This window comes from Puntigrus tetrazona, chromosome 7 (genome assembly GCF_018831695.1).
Source record: "Puntigrus tetrazona isolate hp1 chromosome 7, ASM1883169v1, whole genome shotgun sequence".
In the NCBI taxonomy this organism is placed as follows: Eukaryota; Metazoa; Chordata; class Actinopteri; order Cypriniformes; family Cyprinidae; genus Puntigrus; species Puntigrus tetrazona.
Genome location: NC_056705.1, coordinates 16,690,653 through 16,710,636, shown reverse-complemented (window position 1 = coordinate 16,710,636; position 19,984 = coordinate 16,690,653). Strand labels below are relative to the sequence as shown.

Below are 19,984 nucleotides of genomic sequence, written 5' to 3'. Positions count from 1 at the left end.
AGGTAGCCTATGTTTAATACACACAAACGCATTATTTTGTCAAAATCGCTGTTTCCATAACAAAATTACTCATGTTTTACCTCAGTCATGCTTTTCATTGGCATTATTATCTACTTGACATGGCACACAAGTAGAATTTTGGTAAAATAGTTTATGAAGATTAGGCATAATTTAAAAAAAAATCTTTATGTGACCTTTTTGTAAATAAGAAAATATACTTTAATGAAATAGAAAACAGAAGTGTCCAAAGAAAGTAAAAAAGGCCTACAGTTTACAGTATTTTGGGAATAAATAGCCTAAGTAGTTCATGGGATTAAAAGGGTAATAATAATGGCTGGACTTGTAATCTGCTGCCATCTACTGGCTTTTTGAGGAAATGTCATGTTTTCTTTGCCAAAAATAATTATATTCTTCCTCACCGCACTAAATAAAGAGTGGCAAGAAATAAGGATGGATCATGTTAATGTGACTAACAGAGAGTCACACATAGCTTTTCATTGTACTTAACTATGAAGTTGCATTTGCGTCAAAAATTAACCCACTCTTTTGTACTAGCCTATACATTTGTCCTTTTATCCGAACAAGTAGGCAATGACTGAAGACTTTGTGTAGACTTTGTGTAGTACAAAGCAGTCGGTTCATTTATTTATTTATTTATGTGACACAAATGAAACACTTAACGTTTATGGAGGGATGTCTAATGAAAAACAATTCGGCTATAGCAACAAGAAAAAACAACAACAACAACAAAAAGCCAAGCATATTTAAATTGCAAAGCATATGACTTATATTTGGAATATTTTATAATATAATTCTAGTTAGAATTTAGAATATTTTCGCTGTTCGTATTATAAAGGAGCACGAGCTCCTAGAAGATTTGTATCCTCCTACCTTCACGAGCGGAGATTTATGTCCCTCGCGAGTTTCCGTAGCTCTGTCGGTGTAAGTTTGGATTTTGAGGAAGTGCTCGGCCAGCGGGCAAATCACAAAGCATCAGCGAAGATCGTACGGTTATTTTAAACAGAACAGCGTACTGCGTTCGCACCCAAAATACACTATGGCATATCAACTCTACAGAAACACGACGCTCGGGAACAGCCTACAGGAGAGCCTTGATGAACTTATACAGGTAAGAGTGCTGAATCAAAGTGAAGTTATCTAGCTTGATGGCTAGCCAGCGCAGAATCATGTGATAGATAAATACAGATAGCGCAGTAAAAACGATTACTGGGCATCTAGTCGTCTGCTTTCGGTGGTTTGTTATATCATATGTTCGTGTTAAGTCCTATGATTTGTTCTCATCGCGATTAGCGGTGTGTCGGTTTATTAAAGTTGAATGAGTGTTAGCTAACGACAGCTGTGTTTGTAATTGAACTCCCCTTTATCTGAATAAGTTGAATTAGCTGCTCCAGTGATGGATAAATTAACAATTTTTTGTGTTTCTTAGGTGTTTACGTGAACTATGATTTATTTTGGTCGTATTACGGCAGATAGGGATCATAACAGTCATACAGTCTGTGTGTGTGTTAAATAATAACAATGATGCAGGCAGACTATGTACGTACATGCTTATGGCTAATAATTTTAACTCCGTTTTAATGTGAAATTCCTGAATCAGTCCACTCAAGAAACCAATATTTTCTGCAATATTAAAAAAATAAATAAAAATACGACGAAGCCTAACGATGTGTTAGATGTGTATGAATTCTTTTAGTGACTGAACACGTTCAACTGTGTTTTCTGTCTTTCCACAGACTCAACAGATCACACCACAGTTAGCTCTTCAAGTACTTTTACAGTTCGATAAGGCTATCAACACAGCACTGGCTAACCGGGTCCGCAACAGGGTCAATTTTAGGGTAAGTTAATGCTCTACAATAATCTTGAAGTAAAAGTTTACATCTTGTCTGCTTATGCAAGAGCAGATGCAGATACAGCTGTGATGCACAAAAATGTCCCCCTTTGTTTTATCCACAGGGATCTCTGAACACATACAGATTCTGCGATAACGTCTGGACGTTCGTTTTAAATGACGTTGAGTTCCGAGAGGTGACGGATCTGGTCAAGGTGGACAAAGTAAAAATCGTAGCATGTGATGGCAAAAGTAAGACATTTAAAGCGCTTTTCTGAACTTCTGTATATTCATGTTGCGATGCGGTCCTCTTTATTAAACATTTTCTCCGTTATAGACACTGGGTCTAATGCAGCTGAGTGAAACCAAGGTGGAGAGAGAGAGAGAGAGAGCGTGAAAGAGAAGTGAACTGAATTTGCTGGCTGATGGGAAGGATGAAAAGAATTGAAGACGAGGCACACAGCGGTGGGGACTGTGTATATATTATTTATTGCAAGAAACAGTTCTCCAGCTTTCATACATCGACCTGCTCAGTGGTGGACTGACAAACGTATGGAGCACACAAGGCCTTGGATGTCACATGAAATTTTCTTTTTATAAATAAATATATATAATTTTCATAGAACTGCCAATGCTTTTCAGTTTGTTACTATTTAGCTTATTCTCTAATAAACTTGTTTTAAATGGTTTTTGGCCTCTCTTGTTTTGAAGATTTTTGCTTCAAATGAACAGGATAATGCAACATACTCCCCGCTGAATGTGTGCTAGCTGACTAGCCGTGGCTTCCAATGCTTTTGAACCGTTTAATCCTCACCCGCTCTTACCTATAACCTTAAATGTACCAAACACACAAAATTAAGATGAATCAAATAATAAATTCAGTTAATATTACATCAGGCAGGAATGTTATCAGAAGTGTAATCTAAAAAACTACAAGTGGTTCTTGTTCAACGCTGAGTCCAAACTATTTTGTTTTTGTGTTTTTAACTGATGAGAATTTAACAGATTGTTTAGTGATTCACCTGAACGTTGGTACGTAAGTGATTATGCTGCACTCTCCTATTCACAGCTAATCCCTGCATTTCGATTCCTTAATACTTCCCAAGTCATGACCTAACCATGTGTTTTTTTATTTGGCATTAGAGCCATTTTTGTTCGACTTTTACCCAGATTTACCTTCAATCACCATTTATTAAATCTCCTGCATTAAAGAGCATCACTCATAGGGCAACTCCATTAAGCCTGATTACACACACACACACACACACATACAGTTTTCAGGGAAGGGGGTCTTTGTGTCAGCGTCATACTATCTGCATCTCACTGTGTCTGGGATGCTTGAGCGACACATCACTCTGGTCAGTTGTTGGTCGTTTTGTGCACTGGTCAGAGAGATTGTAAACCTGGACGATGACGGCTGGACTTTAGGATCTCATAAAAATGGATACCAGGGGCTTTGGAGGGAAAAAGGGCAAAGAGGGGTCTTTTAAGCGTGCGTCTATTAAACGCACATCCTCTGGCTCTCAGAAGGTAAGAGACCTCAACAAGCTTTGAATTTCCCTCCTTTTTGATGCAACTGAGTTGGTGAAGAAACAAGCCTGTATCATATTATGGCTGGGAGCAGAGCCAGCTAAGAAATCTAGGAGTGGTTGTCTATAATCAATTCCACCTTTAACCTGTCTGTTTGAGTTATGTTATCATAATTTGTTTAGGATTTGAAATGTTTTGACCGATTCTTGTGGTTGCATGTTGCATGCTTCTTGTATGTTAACAAAAAACGTTTCTGTTGGTTAAGTTTTTTATATCTGCAGTGATTCTGTTCATGTGTGTAAACGTATTTGGTGAATGCAGTGATTCCAGTCATGGCCCTGATCTCAGAGTGTTCACTTACACACGTGCACACATGCAGAACCTGTTTTCAGCATTGTTCTCTAATCTCTGATAATGGCCCAGTAAAGAGCACTGGCCTGGGTAGCTTAAACCCCTGTTCTCTCTAAGGCTCAATCTTATGTGATTAATGCAGAGTTCTGGGGAGTGAGTCTAAACACTTAGTGGGCTTACAGTGGACCTGAAATAATTTCAAATCAGCTTGTGATTTCAAAAGAGAATGGAAGATGGTGTACTGGAGTTCATTAAAATTCAAGGTTGCAGCGATTCCAGCAAAGTCATGATTCACTTGACCTTCCATCCTTGTCTGGGACAAACTGACAAACAACAAATTTCTTTGTCAAATTCATACTTGCTTATAATCAGCATTCACAGCTGGACATGTTTTTTATTAAGTCGGTGTTCACAAAAAAGGCACTTTAATAATCCATGATAATGTTAAAATATAAGTACTCCCAGAATCATATGATTTGGGGAAATCATAATGAGTGAATGGGAACGGATTATCAATTCTGAATAAAGACCCCAAATACTTTTTTGCAAAATCCATTGGAAGTGTGTTATTTTTCTTTCTTGTAGAACGGTGTGGAAACGTTAGTCTTCATTTCCTATTGGCAGAGTTGATTTGCTCTTTGCTTGATTTGCTTAGATGAGGATTATCTGAGTTGAGCTTCTCACAGAGCTCCTTTATGTAGCTGCTCACGGGGTAGACATGTGTTAATGTGAGAGCTTTGAGGGACTAAATTGTAATTATGGATCAGTGGGAGCAGATTTTTCTGGTTTACTCTTTCTGTCTTTAACAGGAAGCTAGGGACGATATTGGCTATGTGGGTATTATACACATGGGTAGTTGACGAAAAGAACCTGGATCGTGTCCTGCGGTGTGACGTAGCAAATAGCCCGACAGAGGTTCTCTCTATTTATCTGTCTATTTATCTAAAATGCACATTTTGTTATTAACATTTTTTTTTTTGTTTTACTCAGTCAACTAAAACATACAATGTTTTTTGCCCGAGAAATTCTAATATTTTAATCAGAGAGTGGTTTATGTGACTGTGCTGCTTCACTTTCCACATGGGAAATTCCACATGTGTGTTTCTATGACTAAACCCTTTAGGATTTGGGAGAAATGAAGCTCTAAAATGCCCAAATCCAAAGATGTCAAAAGCTGTCGACAGATGTCTGAACACAAATCTCATATGTACTTGGGACAGAGCCAGATTATGTTTCAGCGATACTACTCTTTGTGAATGAGAGCGCTTGTGCTTAATTTGATTTATGTGGGAGGCTTTTTAATACGGTGCTGCTACAGCAACATGCAGTTTTATAGAACACCTTTCTGAAACAGGTAGAGGGCACCTGCTTTCCTCAGTTTGAATCCTAAATTATTTACAGGACTATAGTGAGAATATGAGGCACCTGTAACTGTTTTTCCTATTGAGTTTACCTCAACAAACAGCATTAGGAAGAGGTGTGGAGGGGCTAATGGGAGAGATTAGCATGTTGACCAATGAGGCAGATTAGAGAGCCCCTCGTCTCGGGGTAGGGTTTAGTTAGTGGTGTTCCAGTGGCTTGGTCATGAGGTTCCAGCAGGATTATCTTCAGTAGTCATGGGACTCTGAGATTGAGGTCCAGCACACGTGGTCCAGACCTCTGCTCCATAAATTAAGGCCACAGGCAGTTGAAGGCAGGCTGGAGGAAGACGTTACTACAAGCCTGACATTATCCAAACCTTTTGTCTTTATTTTCAAGGGTAAGTGACTGTCTAGCAAGTCAGTTTGAGCTCAAGAGATCGTTTTAAGGATGGTTTATACCTTATCGTTTTTAGGATTTCTTGCTTTTTTAGGAATTTTCCTTTCTAGTGATGTTTGGCTTGCGATTGGTGCTTTGAAGGTCAGGCATATTTCTGTAATTGTTTTTGTGTTACACAAAGAACATTAAGGTCATTGTTTTGTATTACTGCCACATATTATTGTCTTAAATTATTGTATTAAAATTCTTAATATATGAATAGGAAGTAAACAACGGCGAGTGGGAAAGTACTGCTGTGTAATGTGACTGTGCGTTGACCTAGAAGAGTTCAGTTGCTTTCGTAATTTTTAATTTGTCTAAAATGATTGACCCAGAGTTCTGTTGTGAAAACCCTGAACACACACATTCGTACTTGTGCACTGTATGCATAGGCAACCTGTATATGAACTCAACTGTTCTAACAGTTTGGGCTGTTTTTATTGTTTTCCACATTGTTAGTTTGATAAATAGATTTTTCTGTAGCTACTGAGAAATGAAAGTAATAGACTGCAAAAGAGATTTGGGAAGTGTTTTGACATTTCACTTGAAATGACAGTGAATGAGTGAATTCAATTCTTCTGTTCTGTGTCTTGCAGTTTCAGAGGGCATGGATTGAAAGGACTTTTCTAAAAAGGGAGTGCATTCATATATTCCCCAGCAAAGAGCCCAACAAGTGAGTAACAGTTATAAATAACTAAAACTAAAACAAAAACTATGAAAAAATATCTTTGTTAATTGAAATAAAATACAAACATTAAATGAAAAACAAAATGTAATATTAAAAATTTAATATATTGAAAAAATACTGCATTGGCAAAATGTTGAATTACTAAGATTACTAAATAAAATGAATAAAAGCCAAACAGAATTTTTTAAGAAATATTTAAAAACCAACAAAAACTAATAAAAATCATAAAAGCACAACCAAATTATTATTTTTTCTTTCACTGTAATTTGAGAAAAGACAAAATGGATAATTTACTAATTTACAAAGTGCTTTGGGGCTAAATTATTCATAAAATAAATGAAACTTAGTGCAACATGGTAGTTTTAAATCCATAAACATGCCTGTTCATTCGGCACTTAAGAGATTATATATGAACTAGAAATGACTGATATATGGTTTTGCTTTTTGCTAACTATTTTAGATGTTGCTGCGGTCAGCTGGTAAACCAACATGTGGCTATTCTTCCTGGCTCCACCAATAAGAGCGCAGAGGAAGGCCAGGGGGTGCAGACCGAGCCTCCACAAGAGAAGTGGTTGGTTGCTAAGCATACACAAGCCACGCCCACTGACGCATACGGCATCATTGAATTCCAGGGAGGAGGTCATGTCAACAAGGCCATGGTATTTTTTAGATAACCATGTGATTCATTTGTTATTCACTGCACAAAAATGTGCTCAAACACTTTGGGAGTGATCCTAAAAATTGTCCCCTAAAGCCATATAATTTTCTCTTCTCTCTTCAGTATATCCGTGTGTCCTTTGATACCAAACCTGATAACCTTCTGCATCTGATGGTGAAAGACTGGCAGCTGGAGCTGCCCACCTTACTGATCTCTGTGCACGGAGGCCTGCAGAATTTCGACTTGCAGCCCAAACTCAAGCAAGTGTTTGGAAAGGGCCTGATAAAAGCAGCGGTTACCACTGGGGCCTGGATCTTCACCGGGGGAGTTAGTACAGGTAGGTGTTTGACAGCACGGAGAAGTGCAGCACAAAAATAAGTAGGTCATGGTGTGACCTAACTGACATCAATTAAATAGTCTTCTGTTCCTGTTTCAGATACGGAGTCATCTGCTTTCCTGTTGAGCAAGAAACTGCAAATGACCCCGTCACATGACACACTAATCATTTTACATTTATTTCTCTCTTCACATTACACAGGAGTGATTCGGCATGTGGGAGATGCGCTGAAAGACCACTCCTCCAAGTCCCGTGGGAAGGTGTGCGCCATCGGAATTGCACCATGGGGTATTGTGGAAAACAAAGAGGATCTGATCGGACGAGACGTAAGCCATTCGTGTTATTGCACAGGGATGCATGTGCTCTTTTTTTCAGCATAAGTGAATGTTTGAGGTTTGGTTTCTGCAAGGTTTTGAGGTGATGTATGTGTCTGTGTTTTTGCTTTGACTAGGTGACGCGACCTTACCAAACCATGTCCAACCCTCTGAGTAAACTTTCTGTGCTTAACAACAGCCATTCCCACTTTATTCTTGCTGACAATGGCACTCACGGAAAATATGGCGCTGAGGTCCGACTGCGCAGGCAGCTGGAGAAACACATCTCTCTGCAGAAGATCAACACACGTAAGTCAGCTTTTTCAAGAAAGTTAAACATTTTTAATGGAGCCATCAAGTAGAACGAGAATGAAACACACTGCCGGAGTCCATGAATGTTGGTCTAGTGATGGAAAGCCCAGTCTGTGACCTCCTGGGTTTCCCTTTGTCATCCTATGCCTGGAGTTCCTGATGAGGCTGGGACAGCAAAGGGAGGTCCAGACGTCATCCCATACTGCAGTCAAAACAACCATCACGCTCAAAAGCATCTTTTCATGTCTAATCGCTGCTTATTTTGTACACGAGGGTGTTTTATGTGTGTGTTTGTACAGGTCTGGGTCATGGGGTCCCTTTGGTGTGTCTGATTCTGGAAGGAGGGCCAAATGTAATCTCTATTGTTTTGGAGAGTCTACGTGAGGAGCCCCCTGTCCCTGTGGTTGTGTGCGACGGCAGCGGCCGAGCCTCGGATATTATTTCATTCGCTCACAAATACTCGGAGGAGGATGGGTGAGGAACATACTGATGATGATTCAGTGGTTATTAATTCATTTTAAAGGAGCAGTTTATCAAACTTTATTTTACAATACATGTACTCACAGTGTATTTACACAAGAAAGTACTGGTTATATAAGGTAACTACATTGGGTAGGGTTAGTTTAAGGGGTAGGTTCAGGGTTGGTACCTAGTTATTACCTTGTTATTATAATTACTACAACATGTGCATAGTATGTACATGAGGACATTAAAGGTCCCTGAACACTGAAGCTCTTTGGTCCCACTGTTTCTAAAAGCTCCTTCTCTTGGTCTCCATTACCTTGGTGCAGGTTGGTTAATGATAGTGTTAGAGACCAGCTTCTAGTAACCATACAGAAGACATTCAACTACAACCGGAATCAGGCACAGCAGATTTATCTCATGGTGATGGAGTGCATGAAGAAGAGAGAACTGGTGAGTAAAATAAAGGATAAAGGATTAATGACAACTTTGTTCAAGATGTTTGCCATAATATACAACACTGTGTATTTATGAACAACATTCTGTTTTGTATTGTGTTATATTTCACATATATTATAATAAACATGACTGTTATTCATTTTGCCTCATTTGTCTCTTTCATATCATACACTGATATTTTTTTTATATTTTGTTTTTTTGCTATTTGTTTCCTTGCAGTTTTTTTCATTGTATTTCCCTGTCATCCCACTGAGTGTTTTTGTCCTTCATGAAAATGTAGCCATGAGCTTTAAAATGATTTCTATAACCCAGGGACACTGAGTCAAGTTCCTCAAAACCATGCAAAAAACATACGATTTACAGCAGCTATGGGAAAATTAAAAAACACATATCAGCAAACATGTTTTTGTATATCGGCTTTTCTGGATTGCAATTTGTCGTGTTTCAGATCTTACTTTTTTGTTTAAAATAAGTTGTGAATATCTTAAAAAAGTAATAATTATATACGTAAAGTAATATATAAATGCATGTTTTAAACACAAAGCATTAGCATTCACTGCCCCCTCTTATGATATGGTGCTCAAATTTGATCTGTCCAGTTAATTATTCATTTTATATTATATATTATATATATATTATATATATACAGACAAATAAATAATATGTTTCTGTCCAGCTGTGATAATTAAAAACAGCTGTAGAAAAGTGAATAAAAAAATATTGTACTATGACCATATAGGCCCATTTGTGCTTGTTCTTCATAGATTTACAGTAAAACTATGCAAAAATGCATGAATGCATTAAAATGAAAAAAGTTTACAAAATGATAATAGAAATTTCAGATGTTGTTTTTAAAACATTCCATTTATCAAAGAATTCATTAAAAAGGTATTACACAAAAAGATTAAGCAGCATAACTGTTCAACACTGATAATAATACAAAATTAGAATATTATGATTTCTGAAGGCATGAATATGACATGATATTCATATGACATGAATAAGTGACGTTTTTAAAAAGCTTTTAAACAGCTTTTGTATTTTCTGTATTTTTGATCAAATAAATGCAGCTTTGGTCAACATATGAAACCTCTTTCAAAAGAAAGAACATTTGAACATTAGTGCATGAAAACAGTGTTTTATTGCATGCGTTCCACACAGTTTTACCTTTTGTGCTGTAACAGATCACAGTTTTCCGCACTGCATCAGAGGGTCAGCAGGATATCGAGATGGCCATCTTAACTGCTCTGCTGAAAGGTGACCACACGCCACACAGTATATGTGCATGTGAAAGATAACATTCCAGAAAAGCGCATTTTTGATATCAGAATATTATTTTTATTTTAAAAAGGCTTTTTAATTCTTTCTCTATTATTCCATTAACAATCTTTGGGTTTGTCAGGCACAAATGCCTCGGCCCCAGACCAGCTGAGTTTAGCTTTGGCCTGGAACCGTGTGGATATTGCTCGCAGTCAAATCTTCGTCCATGGACAACACTGGCCTGTGGGTGAAGGGTTAATGAAAACACAACACACAGATTGCCTATAGAGACTCAGTATTCATATATGTATACAGTCATGGCAATTGTGTCCAAATCCCCCATTTTAAATCATATTTTATCCCTTTAAAGGTTAGATTTCTTTAAATTAAAAAAAAAAAACTATTGAAATGATTAACAAGATTATTTTCACAGCCTTTTTTGATCATATTTACCAATATTTTTGGCCGTGACTGTATATATGTGCATGTATATATACATACATACATACAATACAGTATTTGTATTTAGTATTATAATAGTATTACATATATTATAAAGATATTGAATACATATTCACACGTCTACATCATCAGCCCGCTGGGTCCCTGCCCACTTCATCCTCGAGCCAGCAGGATAAACCAAAGAGCCCTATCACCACCCGTGCCAGCAAGGGTAAACCTGCCAGGGCCAAGAAGGGCAAAGGTGCCAAATCCAAACCTGAGCCTCCGGAGGAGACAGATCCTAGAAAACTAGAGTTGCTTAACTGGGTAAGGTTCATTCTTTGGTAATACGTTAGTGATGTTATTGAGCATTTGCTTTACTTCCTGTTGGATTTGTACGTATTCTGATTAAAGTAATTCTGTCTATTTGTGTGTGTGTGTGTGTGTGTTCTTGTTTGTCAATTACATTTCATATGGGTGTGTGTTGATGTGTAAAATAGGTTAATTCTCTGGAGCAGGCCATGATGGACGCACTCGTGCTTGACAGAGTGGATTTTGTGAAGCTTCTTATTGAAAATGGCGTCAATATCCACCATTTCCTGACAATCCCACGACTGGAAGAGCTCTATAACACAGTTGGCACACAATCATATATTTGTAGAATATTAGAGGGTCATGTAGCCACTCTGTTTTATGATTTTATGTTTTAATGATACAACCAATGACAAATGTGACCCACATGCCCTGTTATTAGAGCTTTCACTGCTGTTCACTTCTCTCTTTCCATGCATTATGCTTTGAAAATGCTGTTTGTATGTTAGGTATCATCCATTATCATATCATACAATGTAATCTGTTGTTGAGGAGAAAGCACTTTGACAAAAACATCTGTGTGTTTTACAGAAGATGAAGCCTAATGGGTTTTTCCTGAATTGCGTATATGGCTTTATGGTTTATTTATTTTATTTTTTTTTCAGAAATTAGGGCCGACCAACACATTGCATTTTGTGGTCAGAGATGTAAAAAAGGTAAAGTTCTTTATTAATAATTTATGCTATGATCTCACTTGTCTTCGAGATTGCGAAAATGAATTAAAACATTCACAGAATTTTTCAGTACTTTTTTGGCTTACTGTTCTAGAGAATAAGACTTTAATCTTCTTACAAGTGTGTGAATGCAGTTGTGTGTTTGGATTTGTGTACGTGTGTTTTGTGTAAGAGCATTGCATAAATGGTTGTATTTTACTATAGTTTCAGCAGTTAAAGAATGAGTTGCTTTACGGTGTTATGAAATGAATGTTTCCAGGGAAACCTACCGCCAGATTACCAGATCACTCTGATTGACATCGGCTTGGTTCTGGAGTACCTCATGGGAGGAGCGTATCGGTGTCACTATACTAGGAAAAGTTTTCACACACTCTATAATAACCTCTATGGACTTAAAAGAGTGAGTTACCGCCATCCCTTATTCATCCATGTATCTGAAAATAAGTATTTTTCTCTTGCAATAACAGTATAGATTAGATTCATGATATCACCAACCAAGACTTTTCCAGGGAATTAAAAAACTGTTTAGAACAGAAATATTTTACAGAATATATAGCAAAATAGAATATGTATATATTCTTGCTTAGTCTATGGTCTAGCAAAAATAGTAACTTTTTTTCTCAGCCTTCATAAATTATATCATAAAATCAATTAACCAGTTATTTGCCAAAGTGTCTTTCAACAACCAAAAATGCTCAAACACATGTCTGACTCTCTCTCTCTCTCTTTCTGTTCTCTTTTAGCCCAAAGCTTTGAAACTCTTGGGTATGGAGGTAAGCCAATAAAACATAAAAAACGCAGTTTTTTGTAAGTATTAAGTAAATACTTCTTTTACTCCTCTTTCTTTCACACACGTACACACACAAATAAATGTAGCTTAAACCTGTAGTTGCCTTGCAGACACACAGTCACTTCGTTTTGTGTTCGACAGGACGACGACCCGAGACCTAAAGGCAAAAAGAAGATGAAAAAGAAGAAAGAGGAAGAAATCGACATTGACGTTGATGACCCAGAGGTCAGTCGCTTCCAGTACCCCTTCCATGAGCTGATGGTGTGGGCTGTTCTCATGAAGCGCCAGAAGATGGCGCTGTTTCTCTGGCAGAGGGGAGAAGAGGCCATGGCCAAAGCTCTGGTGGCATGTAAACTCTATAAAGCCATGGCGCACGAATCCTCCCGGAGCGAACTAGTGGACGACATCTCGCAGGATCTGGACAATAATTCCAAGTGAGCAATGTTTATATTATATTATACATTTATAATGTGCTACTGTTTGGGTCGGTGAAATGTTTCATTTTGATCTAATGTTTTTGAAATAAACCTCGTTTGCTCATCAGCGCTGCAATTATTTGACTGTAATGCAGTAAAATATAAATATTATTATTGAATATTATTAGACTATTTAAGATTATTAGACTTTTAGTGTAATATATGCAATTTATTGCTGTGGCGGTAAAGAATCTTACAGCAGGCATTGCTCCAGTGTCACGTGATCCTTCAGAATTCAATCTACACTGAACAAAATAATAAACGCAACACTTTTGTATTTGTTCCCATTTTTTATGAGCTGAACTCAAAGATCTCATACTTTTTCTATGTACATGAAAGGCCTTTTGTCTCTGAAATATTATTCACAAATGTGTCTAAATCTGTGTTAGTGAGCACTTCTCCTTCACCTCAAAGGTTTGGCATATCAAGGTACTGGTAGACAGCATGAATGACACAACATTGGACCTCAGGGGGGGTTTTCATCATGGTATCTCAAAATGCTATCAATAAAATGCACCTCTATTCATTGTCCATAACATACGCCTGCCCATAACTCCACTGCTTCCATGGGCCACAGCCCGCACACCCACAATAGTGTATTTATGAGCAATTTAGCCTATGTATTTATGCATTAATTTATTTAGCAAGGGCAAAGCAGGATTAGGTTGCACGTGGCTAAACTGAATAGTTTTTATTTTTGATTTAAACTCAACTCATGAGTTATGAGTCACCTATGGGTCAGGCTGCCATAAAACCTCTCTCTTCTCCCTCTCACTCTCAGGGAATTTGGCCAGTTAGCATATGAGCTGCTAGATCAGTCGTACAAGCATGATGAACAGGTGGCCATGAAACTTTTGACGTACGAGCTGAAGAACTGGAGTAACTCCACCTGCCTAAAACTGGCTGTAGCTGCCAAACACAGAGACTTTATAGCCCACACTTGCAGCCAGATGCTGCTCACTGACATGTGGATGGGCTGCCTGAGGGTGGGCAAGAGCAATGGACTCAAGGTCTGCAATACAAAACATAAACTACACTACATTTACAAGTCACTTACTCTAAATATTACATACAAACATATTTATCATTGCATATCATTCACAGGTAATCCTTGGAATCATCTTTCCTCCAACCATTCTTCTCCTAGACTTCCGGACTGGAGATGATCTGTCTTACCAAAACTCCAAAGACAAAGAAGAGCTCAAAGACAAAGAGGATGATAACAAATCTGGCAAGGTAAAAATATGTATATTACGTTTTTAAATATATTTTGTAAAACATTGTATTGCGATAATATTTCACAACATTCTTTATTTTTTGTATTTTTGATTAAGTAAATGCAAAATACATATTCCACAAGTGAGTGAAACTGTCTGGGTTGGTATACATTTTCAGGATGGCACCTTGAGCATGGACGGAGCGTCTAAGAAAGGTGACGAGGAAGATGGTAAAAAGAAACAGAAACGAGTGCCTGTTGGGAAGAAGATATACTATTTCTATAATGCTCCATTTACCAAGTTCTGGTTCAATACGGTATGTGGTTTTTTTAAAAGTCAATTCACTATTAATAACAAACAAATAATAAAAAAAAGGACGATTGTTAGATAAAAAAACAGTGATTATGTATCTACTTAGACTGCCTACCTGGTGTACCTAATGCTGTATAATTACATCATCTTGGTGAAAATGGAGAGATGGCCATCATTGCAGGAATGGATCGTCATCTCCTACATCATCACTCTTGGACTAGAGAAAGTTAGACAGGTGAAGTACACAAACACAAAAAGTTTTGCTGTATTTTCACATTTATGTGTTTTTTTCTTAATTGGACACGTGTGCTTGTGTGCAGATTCTGATGTCAGAGCCAGGAAAGCTGAAACAGAAGATAAACGTATGGCTTGAAGAGTACTGGAACATCACTGACCTGGCTGCCATCACCATGTTCCTCATGGGCCTGTTACTGCGACTGCAGAACGAGCCTTACATGGGCTACGGCCGCGTCATCTACTGTGTAGACATCATCTTCTGGTACATTCGTGTCCTCGACATTTTTGGAGTTAACAAGTATTTGGGACCGTATGTCATGATGATTGGTAAAATGGTGAGAACTAACAGAAACGCTTACATTTAATGGCTCAAAAGCCTCGGTTTTGTGAAGAACAATGGTATTCATGTGTTTGCGTGTGCAGATGATCGACATGCTGTACTTTGTGGTGATCATGCTGGTGGTTCTCATGAGCTTCGGGGTGGCGCGTCAGGCCATCCTGCACCCGGACGAGGAGCCAACGTGGCGTCTGGCAAGAAATATCTTCTACATGCCCTACTGGATGATCTATGGAGAAGTGTTTGCTGACTCGATAGACCGTAAGACTAGAATTCATAGTAAGATTCTGTTTCCTGATTCATGTGTGGATGAACCGTCTCGTCTCCATTCCACCCTCTCTGTATCTGTGAACTATACAGAACGATTCATATCTCATCTCCATCATGTGACCATTCACACTGCCATGGCATTCGCCCCCTACTGAATCGTGTGTGATGGACTGAGTGTGTGACAGTGCCAGTCTTTACCTGCCCTGCCTGTGAGTTTTAGGTCTTTATGTCTTGTAGTTGTTTATTGTTGCCATTTTTCTTTCACTTTTACACTTACACTGCTCGCTTGATTAAATTGTGCCTGTATAATTCTCATTTGTAGGCCGCTAAATGAATAAATCGAAATTTTGATCGAATAAAAACAAGGAACAAAACCTGCTGTTTAAAAGAAATGTAATAAATAAAAAGGTTTTTAATGATAATATATTACAAGATTTCAAGGCATAAAAAATCTAGAATAAACATGGAATACTTTAAATACAACTGTACCTTAAATATAAATATAACTTTAAATATAACTGTTGCTTCATTGGGGAAAGTCCTGTGTGACTAAATCATTCATTTGTGCTCGAGACCTTTTTTTGCACTTTGTAATGAAAAGAATTTGCTAGTATCTCTGTTTGCAGTACATTTTGGTTATATAGTTTTCACTCTTTTTGCAATAATTGAATTATTATAGAACATATAAAAACATATAATGGTAGTTGTACAGAAATATGTGAAAATGTGGCTATGAAAAAAACCTACACTACCATTCAAAAGTTTAGGGTTGGTTTTTCATTATATAAGTTTCTTAAATTCACCAAGGCATTTGTGTCATAAAATAGTCAACATTTTAAGTATTAGTTAACGTTTTGTTCAAAAAATAGAATAATACTTTTGTCAATTATTTTTGTGTTATCTGTTGGTCAATTTAATGCGTCCTTGATGAATAAAATCTTACCCAGAACTTTGAATGGCATTGTATCTGTCCTTTTCTCGCCTAAAATGTAAAGTGTACAAACATTGTTAGCAATGACTATTTTAAAATATTTATATTCCTCTACTAATGCATTATTTAGATGATTATGAAATGATTAATATTTGTTTAGTTCCCCATAATCTTTAACTGTGCCTTTTGTCTTTCTTTTTAAATACTCATAGTCTATGCGATGGAGATTAATCGTAAGTGTAAAATTCTTCCACTATACCCACAATTAAATGATCTAGTAATATAGAATGAAATCGTGGTGGCTTCATAACCTTTGTAATGTATGGTAGCACCCTGTGGTGAAAATATGTATGATGAAGATGGAAAGAAGCTCCCTCCGTGTATACCTGGGGCCTGGCTCACACCTGCCATCATGGCCTGTTACTTACTGGTAGCCAACATCCTACTGGTCAACCTGCTTATTGCTGTATTCAAGTGAGTCAAAAAATAAACACAAAATGTAACCGCTGTAATGCAAAGCAACGATTAGCCATAGCACTGCAGCACAACATGATCTTCTCATAGATTCACTATCAGCAGTACAACACTGAGAGATCTCATTCCTTTCACAGTAACACGTTCTTTGAAGTGAAATCCATCTCCAACCAAGTTTGGAAGTTCCAACGTTACCAGCTCATCATGACTTTTCATGACAGACCGGTGCTTCCTCCTCCCCTCATCATCTTCAGCCACATATACATTGTGTTGAAGCGCCTGTGCTGCCGCTGCAGGAAGAAACAGGAAGGGGAGCTGGATGAGAGAGACCGCGGACTGAGTTATTACTCCTGTTACTCAGTTTTACTGCTTCAATGTATCAGTCTTACAGCAACCTATTGTAAAACACATTTTTTTCATTTTTCAGAGTTGACCCTGAGTCTGGAGGAACTGAAGAGTCTGTATGAGTTTGAGGAACAGTGTGTGGAGGAGTACTTCAGAGAGAAGGAGGACGAGGCGCAGTCTTCCAATGATGAGCGAATCCGAATTACTTCCCAGAGGTACTGGATGAAAAATAATAACTGCACCTGAAAATGTCATTTCAGGACTCAACAATCTTCTTTTGTGGTTATTAATGATTAGCTTTTATAGTTGCATTGCATTTTTTTTCAGTATATTCATTATATACTTTTCATTATATCATTCATCGTTTTCTTTAACGATGAATGCAACAAATTACTGTCTGATATAAAGTTTTCAACAGAATGTGTTTTTGCACTCCACTGCACTGCTTTCAAATCGATTCCCTTTAAAGTTAATACGTGGTAAAGATGGATTTCTTTGACCATTGCATCATTGTGTTGAAGTAATGCTGTGGACTTTTTACGGACACTGCAATGCTCATATGACATCACAATCTACAGTTTTTTTGTTTCGTTTTGTTTTTTACATAATTCAAAATATAATACATTCAAAATGTACAAATATACAACCTAGTCCACTTCATATTCTGCATATTTATAGTTAGCATAATTTAACTCAACTAAAAGATCCCAACAATCATTTATTGATATTGCAGCTTGACTTGATACAAAGTTGCAGGTCAGAGTTTACCAAATTCAAACATTTACATGAGCTCGCGTCTCCTGCATTAGCATGTGCTAGAATGGAAGTCCACGGGATTAAACTTGTAGTCTGTCTTTTAAAAAAACAGTTCCATCTTGAGTTTTGTAGGATGGAAAAAAATGTTCTACTTGAGCTTCTTGTAACTTAAGGGTACTGTTTTTAGAACGCCATCATGTGTGAGTCGCTGCAGAAGAATGCAGTGGAATGCAGAAATGCATTTTGTGTGAACAGCAGCTTACTGATGCGTTCAAGGCCTTCAACAAATCTTCACATGTTAGCCAGCTAGATAACATTTTCTTGGTGGCAAATTAGCAGAAGATGGAACCACGTAGACCACGAACCATGTAGACTACATAACAAAAAAAACAATATTTACGTTTAAAAAGCATAAAAAATGGTGCACTGGATATAGAATATAAAAAATATAAAAAAGTGAATATAAAAAAGTTTAGTGGCAGTGCAGCATTGGCTCGAAAAAGCTGGCGGCAATTTTGTCATCTAGTCAATAATTCTTGCGCACTTGCAGAATTTATTGTTGAGCCCTACATTTAAAGTAAAGGCCATTGCACACTGAGAGTCTGAAATTTGCAAGCGTTATTACATTTTAGTATTATTATTTTTTCATATTTGTCATTCTTTTCTATCAAAATGCTTGTTACGGTTGCAAAAACACCGAAAATGTAAGTTTTATAGGGAGTGTGCAAATATGAGTGACTCAACATGAAGTATTTATTTTTCAATGTGTAAAAATTTCGGACTTAGTGTGCGACGACCTTACCTGCTGAGGATAAAACAAACAATAACAGTTTAAAACACTTTTTATCGCAGAGTCGAGAACATGTCCATGCGCCTAGAGGAGGTGAATGAACGAGAACACTCCATGAAAGCCTCTCTGCAGACAGTCGACCTGCGCCTGGCTCAGCTAGAGGAGTTTTCCGGCCGCATGATGCACGCGCTGGAGCGGCTGACTGGTATCGACCGCTGCGAACTGGTCCGTGCTCGATCTGGCAGCTCAATGGCCGTGGACCAATCTGGCCTGCTTCGCCGCGGTAGCGTCAACAGCGCCGACGGCTACAGCTTGTACCGCTGGCACCTGGATGCCGATGACCGCGGGGAAGAGATGTCCGGGGAGAGGAAGGGCCACTCAGAGAGACGCGGCAGTGTTGGCAGCAGCGACCTCCTTCTAAACCCTCATCAAGGTTCTTGCTATGGACCCACGCTGGACGTGGTGCCTCTCCGGCAGAGGACACGCTCCAGCTCCAGTGTGGACATTCTCATCTCTCCTTGCGAATCACAAGACAGAGCCCAGACCTCTCAATCCCCAAAACACACCTCTGCCCAGCACCCTAAAGATCCACAAGCTCTGCTAGAAGCTGGAACAGACATAGCATTCCCACATCTTCTGGAAAGGGCGCAATCCCTGAGGCAGTACCCAACCGACGCTCAGAGTAACTCACTTTCGTATGAGAACAGATCTCAAAGTGGTACTTTGTACGTCTCGATGGCACAGTCGAGGCTGTGCAGTCCAAGGAATACGTGGGCTTCGGAGCCCCACGGCCTACAGGATCAAGCAAGTAGATCGCCAACGCTAGGTCGCTGGCCTCCGCGCTTCGATGACAAAGTTCATCCCTCCCCTTTCGGACTTTCCCCAAAGGCATCTTTAGAGAAACTAAGACAAGGAGAACAAGAGGAAAGTGACGAAAAGAAGAAAGACGAGGATCAGTCGGACGTAAATAGCGAAAGCAGCACAAAAGAGGGAGGAGAAGAGAAAGAAGAGGAGCTGACGGACTCGGATCATTTGTATGTTGCAGAGGACAGGATGTACCCCTCGCTCAGATCTAAGAGTCTGAACACTAACCCACGAAAGGCGAAGGCTGTAGGGAACATCCTAGAAAGACCTCGAGCGGCCAGTAGTGTGAGAGACCTGGCTGGAGCCTTCGAAGTCAACACCAATGACTACAGACCCTCCAGAGAGAGGACAGGCACACAGACTTGAGAGCAAGATCATCGCATTAGTGCTAGGTTAAAGAAGTTGATTTTCATTGTTTTCCAGTATGGATCACACTTCTAACTAACACTAGTTATGTTGTGGATTAGCTAGTAGGCATATTTTCATACATTTATGTTCATTAGACATGTAAAATTAATGCTAAAATCTAAAACATGGTATGCAAAAAGGGAAATCTAGGACTACCTCTGTGCTGTAGACATTATCCCATTTTTTTTAATAAAGGGAAATATAACTTTAATTATGCTGTTTATTACTCAAGTTTACATCTTTCCTAATAATATAATATTATATAAATTA

At 38.3% G+C, this 19,984-nt stretch overlaps 3 protein-coding genes across 3 annotated transcripts; all 3 read left to right on the top strand.

The window, feature by feature from the left end:
- The first annotated feature begins 931 nt into the window (after nt 1–931).
- On the top strand, nt 932–2,541 carry gtf2a2 (general transcription factor IIA, 2). The gene is made up of 4 exons (XM_043244100.1): nt 932–1,129; nt 1,755–1,859; nt 1,978–2,104; nt 2,190–2,541. The coding sequence occupies exons 1-4, from the start codon at nt 1,058–1,060 to the stop codon at nt 2,213–2,215; spliced, it is 330 nt and encodes a 109-aa protein (XP_043100035.1). The 5' UTR covers nt 932–1,057; the 3' UTR covers nt 2,216–2,541.
- A 751-nt stretch (nt 2,542–3,292) lies between these two features.
- LOC122347927 (transient receptor potential cation channel subfamily M member 1-like) lies at nt 3,293–8,636 on the top strand. Its single transcript, XM_043243176.1, has 7 exons — nt 3,293–3,382; nt 6,127–6,203; nt 6,679–6,877; nt 7,000–7,213; nt 7,415–7,539; nt 7,665–7,836; nt 8,139–8,636. The coding sequence occupies exons 1-7, from the start codon at nt 3,293–3,295 to the stop codon at nt 8,315–8,317; spliced, it is 1,056 nt and encodes a 351-aa protein (XP_043099111.1). The 3' UTR covers nt 8,318–8,636.
- On the top strand, nt 8,310–19,887 carry trpm1a (transient receptor potential cation channel, subfamily M, member 1a). The gene is made up of 21 exons (XM_043244097.1): nt 8,310–8,313; nt 8,631–8,754; nt 9,945–10,017; nt 10,163–10,263; nt 10,615–10,788; nt 10,962–11,096; nt 11,439–11,489; nt 11,767–11,907; nt 12,251–12,280; nt 12,439–12,731; nt 13,555–13,783; nt 13,878–14,009; nt 14,169–14,306; nt 14,409–14,537; nt 14,623–14,874; nt 14,963–15,137; nt 16,290–16,310; nt 16,407–16,551; nt 16,689–16,891; nt 16,979–17,111; nt 18,505–19,887. The coding sequence occupies exons 2-21, from the start codon at nt 8,722–8,724 to the stop codon at nt 19,670–19,672; spliced, it is 3,756 nt and encodes a 1,251-aa protein (XP_043100032.1). The 5' UTR covers nt 8,310–8,313; nt 8,631–8,721; the 3' UTR covers nt 19,673–19,887.
- Nucleotides 19,888–19,984: the final 97 nt, after the last annotated feature.